Source organism: Mustela lutreola, chromosome 7 (assembly GCF_030435805.1).
Source record: "Mustela lutreola isolate mMusLut2 chromosome 7, mMusLut2.pri, whole genome shotgun sequence".
Lineage (NCBI taxonomy): Eukaryota > Metazoa > Chordata > Mammalia > Carnivora > Mustelidae > Mustela > Mustela lutreola.
In genome coordinates, this window is record NC_081296.1 from 44,965,970 (window position 1) to 44,974,744 (window position 8,775).

At 38.1% G+C, this 8,775-nt stretch overlaps 1 protein-coding gene and 1 long non-coding RNA gene across 11 annotated transcripts in view; one reads left to right on the forward strand and one right to left on the reverse strand.

Annotated features, from left to right (window-relative positions):
* Window positions 1-8,775, forward strand: part of TCF12 (transcription factor 12) — a 393,556-nt gene that overhangs the window by 383,125 nt on the left and 1,656 nt on the right. For all 10 annotated transcript variants that reach the window (XM_059180608.1, XM_059180606.1, XM_059180611.1 and 7 more), the window contains 2 exons: window positions 4,577-4,730; window positions 8,080-8,775. The exon at window positions 8,080-8,775 is cut by the window's right edge and continues 1,656 nt beyond it. In XM_059180608.1, the coding sequence (XP_059036591.1) occupies window positions 4,577-4,719 (143 nt within the window). In that variant the 3' untranslated portion in view covers window positions 4,720-4,730; window positions 8,080-8,775. The remainder of the gene's footprint in view (window positions 1-4,576; window positions 4,731-8,079) is intronic.
* The window catches only part of LOC131835857 (uncharacterized), a 253,951-nt gene continuing 247,390 nt past the window's right edge, over window positions 2,215-8,775 (reverse strand). The window contains exon 2 of the long non-coding RNA XR_009355390.1: window positions 2,215-2,311. This is a non-coding gene — a long non-coding RNA (uncharacterized LOC131835857). The remainder of the gene's footprint in view (window positions 2,312-8,775) is intronic.

The following is an 8,775-nucleotide window of genomic DNA, read 5'->3' on the forward strand; positions in this document are numbered from 1 at the left end:
GTCTTAGCATATTCATTGATAATACTCCTTACTAAATCTTCACTGAAATGAATAAAAATAGTATTAATCCACAAAGACAGATGGAAAAAGATTATAGCATTCAAATCAGAGAGCATAATATGTGTGTAAGATGGAAAGTAGACAGAGTAGTCGTAATTGACTTATTTAGACAGAAGAAATTAAAGTGGAACAGGAGGAATACCACAAAAAGCAAGTTATTCTGTCCCACAAAACTCCTAGCCCCTGAAAGGCTCTATTCTTTGAAGGTGCTAATATTGGAGAATGCATTACCTGAAAACAGGAAGATTAAGCAAAGGTCTGTCTTGTATGAAAAAGTTGGATCCCTCAGAGTCAAAATATCATCAGAATTCTAGACCAATAATGCTGGATTCCAGGACATAGTAAGACAGTGCCTTCAAAATTCTGAGGAAAAAAATCATTTTTAGTCTAGAATTCTGTGTCTACCCAAACCATTAATCAAAGGGTGAAGATAGAATAAAGATATTTTGGATATGCAAAGACTTGAAAATTTTACCTCCTATGTACATGTTCTCAGAAGGCTTCTGGAATATATGCTTTAGCCAAGTAAGGACATAATCAATAAAGATAAAGGCATGTGATCCGAGAAACAAAGAATCTAACACAGAAAGCATCAAAAGGAGATCTCATGACAAGATCTACTAGGTTTAGAAAATCAGTGTGCCTATACATTGAAAATAGGAGATGGTGGGGCACCTGGGTGGTTCAGTAGGTTAAGCATATGACTTCAGCTCATGTTGTGATCTCAGCTTCCTGGGATCAAGCCACACATCAAGCTCCCCGCTGAGTGGGGAATCTGCTCCCTCTACCCCTACCCCTGCTCGTGCTCGCTCTGTATCTCTCTAAAATAAATAAAATCTTAAAAAAAAAACAAAAACAAAAACAGATGTTGGTTAGCTGCAGAAGAAAGAAAGGGATTTTTCCCAATTTTCTTTCCAGGGTAAGAAAATGGAATTAATATATGAAATGATGGTATGTTTGAGATTTTAAGGGAAAAAAAAATGATGATAGGCATTTATTAGATCTCTTAGAGCATGGGTCAGGGGGAAAAAATTAGCATTACTAGCAAATGAATAGCAAAGCAAGTGTTAACTGCAGGAAAAACAAGCAGTCATACAAGTAAGGAAAAAATATAAAATTCTTGACTTGCAAGTATGTCCACATAGTTATTATAACGAATATTTATCTGGTCATAATAATGTAAGAAGTGACTGTGTAGTTAGCCAAAATTTGAGCTTTAGGTACATTGAGAAGATGGTATTTTAAGACAGCTAAGTCCTCAATTACATACTGGAAGTCAATAATATTATTACTGTAATTGAAATGTGAGAAAGACAGTCACTTCTCATGCCCTGCAGGTAATGGCTGCTCACCTGTACATCAAGGCTTCTGGCTACTTAATACATTTCCCATGGGCTGATCCCACACACCAGAGGGTATTAAAAGACAACACTAGCATTTGCCTTTTTTGGATCAAACCTCACTTAACATTTTCTAGCGCTTATTCTCTTGATTCTTACAGCCCTGAATGTTCTTTTTCTGACTGACCGTAGAAATCTTGCGAGATATTACCCAACTTGAGTTTTTGGTTCTGGTCCTCTCTAGCTATTCTGATCATCCTTGTGTGACACAAGGTCATAATTGGCTAAGAGCAGTGTTTTTTTAATGAGATAAATGTGAACCTGTTTCAGCTAGGAAACTTTCAAATCTCAACTTTCTCCTCTTTGGATTTAACATGTTAATTTATGCCCTTTTCAGTCTCTCCAGTCATTATAGAAGACTGCTCTCTGCACAGCAAAGGGACATGACACCTAATAAAAGACAGAACTCTAGTCATTAGTTAGAAGTGCACATTTACTTGTTAAGAAAACAATTCCTGCTATTTTTACATAATGATGAACATGCCTTTTTTTCTTACTTCTTATCCTAATAAATAAGTGTATACCTGGGGCGCCTGGGTGGCTCAGCGGGTTAAAGCCTCTGCCTTCGGCTCAGGTCATGATCTCAGGGTCCTGGGATCGAGCCCCACATCGGGCTCTCTGCTCCGCAGGGAGCCTGCTTTCTCCTCTCTCTCTGCCTGCCTCTCTGCCTACTTGTGATCTCTGTCAAATAAATAAATAGAATATTAAAAAATAATAATAATAAGTGTATACCTTTCTTTCTTCATTGATCTTCTTTTTTTTTTTTTAAGATTGTATTTATTTATTTGACAGACAGAGATCACAAGTAGGCAGAGAGGCAGGCAGAGAGAGAGGAGGAAGCAGGCTCCCTGCTGAGCAGAGAGCCCGATGATGTGGGTCTCCATCCCAGGACCCTGGGATCATAACCTGAGGTGAAGGCAGAGGCTTTAACCCACTGAGCCACCCAGGCGCCCCTGATCTTCTTAATAGTTGAAACAGCTTTATGTCTTTTCCCAAATAGAGGGGCTGAGAAAATAAGAACTCTAAAATGAAATTTTATCATTGTGCATGAGTAATTGTCAATAGAATCACCTGAGTTTACCATAATAAAGTCTTTTGTCTACTTTTTGAAACTTAGAAGTGAGTATAAATATGTATTGTAAATAAACGCATGTTCAAATACATTTTACTTGGCTTACAGGAAATAACATTAAAAAAGAAGAGTCCTGCTATGTTGCATTCAGCTGGCCATTTCAAGAAAATCTAATAAAATTCACATCTTCTGCAAAATAGGTTTTCATTATAGACTAAATTTTTTTCAGATTTTTTTTCCTTATAGATTTTAAGTAGTCTCCACACCCAGCATGGGGCTTGAACTTATGACACCAAGATAAAGAGTCCTATACTCTACCACCTGAACCAGCCAGGTGCCCCAAAATGTATTTTTAAGTAATCTCCACACCCAGTGTGTGGCTCAAACCACAAGCCCAAGCTCAAGAGTGCCATGCTCCATTGACTGAGCCAGCCAAGCACCCCTTCATTACAGACTAATTTTAAGTGATCCTTTTATATTACATTCATTAGGACATTTTTAATCAGTTCACAAAAATGCATTTAACAACTTTTCACTTTATGATATTATCAGAAACAAAAAACTAACCAAAAACTGTCATGGGTTGGATATCTTGTCCATAAAACTTATTTAAGAGGGCACCTGGGTGGCTCAGAGGGTTTGGCATCTGCCTTTAGCTCAGGTCATGCTCTCCAGGTCCTGGGATCAAGCCCTGCATTGGGGGGGGGGGGGGGTAGTACTGGCTCAGTGGGGAGTCTGTTTCTCCCTCTCCCTCTCCCCCTGCTCATGCTCTCTCTATGTGTCCTTCTGTCTCAGATGAATAAATAAAATCTTTAAAAATAAGTAAATACTCATTTAAGGAAAAGATATCATGAAAAATAATTCCCAAGTGAATATTGATCCAGTGGGTTTTCAATCCAGTAGTTTTCTTTCCCTTTATTTCACATAGACCCTCTACTCTTGAAAATGCCCACTTCAAAAATTCCATCTAGTTGTCTCTGCTTTTTTTTTAAGATTTTATTTACTTATTTATTTGACAGAAACACAGTGAGAGAGGGAACACAGCAGGGGGTAGTGGGAGAAGCAGGCCTCCCGCCAAGCAGGGAACCCAATGCAGGGCTCAATCCCAGGACCCTGGGATCATGACCTGAGCCAAAGGCAGACACTTAATGACTGAGCCACCCAGGCGCCTCATGTCTCTGCTATCTTATATACAAAGCAATAGAGAAGGTTTTTTATCACCCTTTTAATCCCACCTCGCAGTAGAAAGAAACATTCAGTCATCTCGTTCTACATATAAAAGTAGAAAAGCAAGATAATGTGCCAGCTACCTCTCTACCTTAAGGAGTTGGCACATTTTTTTATAGAGGAATGGCTGAGGGTATTTATTTTATCATTTTCTAAGCTGATAAAATTCTAGATAAAGTACAGATGTCTCTCTCCAGGTACATAAGAGAATGTCACATTCCTATCAATCCAATGTACCATATCTTAGCAGGATACTGAGGAGATTTGGTAGACTAACACTGGCACTTGCCAAAATGTTTGAGTGAAGCAGTAAAAGAACTGCCTTTACCTTTGGATGTTGATATAGATAACCAAACCCAGAAAACTAAATCAGAAGCAGAATAAGACAACACCGAATACTCACTAGAGGCTTATTTAATCTGAAGGTTTATGTGAGCACATCATTGTTGCCTCTGTGTGATGTTACTTGTGGGAATGAAATTGCAGAGAGTGGTAATCCCCTTAGAAAGAAAATATAAGGGATGCCCGGGTGGCTCAGTCAGTTGAGCGGCTGCCTTCAGCTCAGGTTATGATGTCGGGTCCTGGGATCGAGCCCTTTGTCGGGCTCCTTGCTAAACAGAGAGCCTGCTTCTCCCTCTCCCTCTGCCTGAAGCTCTGCCTACTTGTACTCTGTATCTCTGTGTCAAATAAATAAAACCTTTTAAAAAAAGAAAGAAAGAAAGAAAACGTAAGAGCAGTTTGTTCAATTTAAGACCTAAGAGTCCCTAATTCATAACTTACCACTGTAACGATAAAAATTATTTTTTCCCTGTTTCAGAGAGGAACCTTAACCCCAAAGCAGCCTGCCTTAAGAGAAGGGAAGAAGAAAAAGTTTCTGCCGTATCGGCAGAGCCGCCAACCACACTGCCAGGAACCCATCCTGGACTTAGTGAAACTACCAACCCTATGGGTCATATGTAAACATCAGCCAGGTAAGTCTGGGTATGAAGAGGAAGTGCAAGGAAATTACCTGATTCGTCTGAAACTAAGAACCTTTGAACAGAATTCTCTAGTAGCAGTTGTCATGCTAAAGGTCACATGTAATTTGAAATCCCAACAGTTTACTTTTCTGTTCTTAGAGAGCCAGTGCCCTTTAATATCAGATTACTATTCAAAGTGGGATAGTATCCTGTAATTTACAAAGAATTTTGGTTCTCCTGCTCTGGATCATCATGTATATGCTCTCACAAGAATACTGCTCTGATCCAAGAAGAAAATAGTACAGTGACTAATCGGTCAATTAAGTTTGTTACCACTCAAGAGTCCTCGTTCCTCTACTCAGAAATACTCCTCTGTATCAGGAGCTAGTTTTCTCTTAACCATCCACCTCTTCCTGTCATGAAATCTTTATACACTTACTAGTTGCTTCCATTTGGATCAATAATGCAAGTTTGTAATATGCATCTTCTTTCATAAGTATATCACTTATACCTTCTGGAATCTACTAATGGATATAAAGGTACTACATCTGATAGAACCACAGTGCCCTTCTCTTTGGAATTTTACATGTTGAAAACTGTTCTTTCTCTCTTTTCCTTCATGGATTAAACACAATTCACTTTTTTATGTTTTTTGTTTAACAGTGTGATGAGGGTAATATGAGGTTGTCGGCCAAGTAGTTAATGTGAATCATCCTTTTTCTTAAATATTTACATTTATATGATCTATAACAACCTAAGTTGTGTAGTTATTATTTAGGTGTCAGAAGTTAATATAGAATGTAATTAAGTATTTTAACTAGCAGCATGTGTTAGGGATACATCTGGGAACTTCATTTTTATAATCTGCCTGCACCAGTGTATAGTTCTTTTTTCAATTTCATCAGGACATTAAAAGCAGTAAATAAAGGTGAATGGATGGGAGGTGCGAAGCACAAAAAAATGTCAAGTACAATTTCATTTAGTCATCTTTGTAGCTATCTCATTCTGAGCTGAAAGTCTGGATTTGATAGAATATTTTGTAAAACACAAACGTTAACTCACGTTTTCCTGAAGAATTTGGTTCATACCACCTCTGTATACATCCTTCCTAAGATCAAACTAGACCAAAACTGAAGAGTTCATTTGGGACAAAAGGAAGAAGGGTTAATGTGATTACTTATACTTGTAGCACTGGAACACTGGAGAAAGCTAACCCACCTCCAACTCCCCCACAAAACAATACCCAGCAACCTAAAAGATTATGCATGTCAAAGAGACCAGATGAGAGCTAATTAACTTACAGATCCCCTTTCTTTCTTCCTTTCTTTCTTTTTCTTCCTCTCTTTCTCTTTCTTTCTTTCTTTCTTTCTTTCTTTCTTTCTTTCTTTCTTTCACAGAGAGACACAGCAGGAGAGGGAACACGGGGTGAGGGTGGGGTGGGAGATGAGAGAGGGAGAAGCAGGCTGCCCACTGAGCAGGGAGCCTGACATGGGGCTTGATCCCAGGACCCAGGAATCGTGACCCAAGCCAAACAAACGATTAACGACTGAGCCACCCAGACACCCCTACAGATCCTTTAATACTTGAGCCACTGTTTCATATTTTGTGAACAATATAGACTATCATGAAAAGATAGATATTTTTTTTGAAAAGATAGATATTTTTGTTCAGAAATAGACTTTAACATTTTAAAATAAAAACATGCCATTATTTTTCAATATTTCTAAATTGGCATCTCATTTTAAAGAAGAGTGGTGAGAGGTAACTTGTTATGCTCAGGTCCCAGGTAGCCACCAGGCTATGATAAGAGCACTTGACGTTGAGTTGTCACTTTTATCACAGAGCCTGTGTCTCTCTCTAGTTGTACCTATTTCCTCTTTCTTCCTGGTCTCATTCCCCACCTCACATCTCTCTCCTTCCCATGTTTATTTCCAGTTCTTTTACTGCTTTTATATCTGATACTGCTTTCATGTCTCTACCCTTTTCTTGAGAATGAAGATATTCCCCCACTTAAGTTAAAATTAAACCTAGGCATTCTTACCTATCAAAAAGAGATGAAGAAAAAGGAAGAAAAAGTTTCAGGGTTATAAGAAATGTAGCAAATTTACTTGGTTCCATAAAATTTTATAGGTTTGTGTTTATCACCTTAACATATGTTTTAACGGTTGCTAATTTCACAAAGGTGGTTGTCTGGTTTCACCTTATAACCTTCAATTCTTTATAGAACCGAATAACAAATTAAAAACCAGCAAAAAGACTGCGCAGCAGGGAAATTACTTCTAGAACCAAAATGGCTGATAAATGACCATAGAATGACTGACTAAAAAAGCAAAGAATTTGCCACCCCATGATACAAGGCCAGGTAGCTTTGTCTATCTCAGTTACCCATTTATAAGAGCATAACTCTATTATAAAACAATACTGTGGTTATTATTTAATAAAGAAGTAAAATGTATGATTCTTTGTAAAATTACTTTCATCAGAAGTGGCCAAAATGAAAAATTACAGTGTTTACTGCTATGAATATTGAGACTGTATGTATATGAAATTTGTATTAATACCAGTAAATTTTAATCAATCATTCATTCATTGAACAAACATTTGTTGAGGAACTTCTGTGGACCAGGAGAAGGGACCATTGTGAAAACAAATACCAGACAGTCCTGCCTTCAGAAACCTTCAGTTTAGAGAAGACATAACCTATTAAGACAATGTGGTAGACTAGATGTATCAGTAAGTGTATGCTTTACCATTGTCTCTCCACTGAAAAATGGATAAATGGAACCTCAGAGCTCAGGTATTGGCAACTTGAATTTTGCCAAAATAGAAGTTTGCATAATTGCCACAGCTGTCGTATTATCCTATATCTTGTGATTGCTGTAATCACATTATCTTCTTTAAAAATCTTACCATACCAGGGACGCCTGGGTGGCTCAGTTGGTTAAGCAGCTGCCTTCGGCTCAGGTCATGATCCCGGCGTCCTGGGATCGAGTCCCACATCGGGCTCCTTGCTCCACAGGGAGCCTGCTTCTCCCTCTGACTCTGCCTTCCACTTTGTCTGCCTGTGCTCGCTCTCGCTCGCTCTCTCTCTGACAAATAAATAAATAAAATCTTTAAAAAAAAAAAAAAATCATTAACTGCTTAAAAAAAAAAAAAAAATCTTACCATACCATTTCAATTACACCTTTAAAAAAATTCTGAAGCTCTTATATAAGTCATTTAGCAGACTGCTAATTTAGTATAAACCTTGGTTTAAATGAGGAATGCCAGTATCAACTTGTTTTTTTCTGGGGAGGTATTTATTTTTTAATGATGATGTCCTAACTGGTTCTGTTCTTTCCCTTGGTTTTCCCCTCCCCAGTTCCAGAGTTATCAGTAGGCTAGATAGAAGGTGACCTCTCCTCATAAGGACTTGGACAACTCAGATTATCTGAAGACACAAACCTGTTAGGAGGGAGAAGAAAAAACAAAACACTTGAAGCAAGAAACTCAAATGTAATCCTACGATCAAAGCAACTGGTCAACACTTCCATCAGAAGTGAAGATAGGAAGCTCATCAGATAGAACGTCAGCCCATGAAACGTTTGCAGCATATCACTTTGTTGCAGTGTGTCGCTTCTGCACAATCAGAGACTGTCTCGATCTCTCCACTCATCGTGGAAGTTGCCTTGTGCCTAAACTGAATTGACAAATGCATTGTAACTACAAATTTTATTTATTGTTATGGAACTGTAAGGTCTACATATAAAGGGAAAAAGTTAATGTGGAAAGCTGATCTAAACTCAGCTGATGCCAGCATTCGTTAAAGCTGTTCACGTGCAGAACAAAGCAGTGACAACCATTGGCCCTTAGCATTCCCGGCATACCTATTAGTGTCTTAAAAAGGAAGGGAAAAGTCTTTTGTTTGCCCTCTCCTATCCTTTTGCCATATGAATAGTGTTTTCCATGAAATAGGAAAATATTACTTGGTATAGCATTTCTCTTGCTCTCGTTTTTCATTCACTTTTATTTTCTCTTTGTGGGTGTTTTATTTGGTCTCTGAAGCTGAATAGTTTAT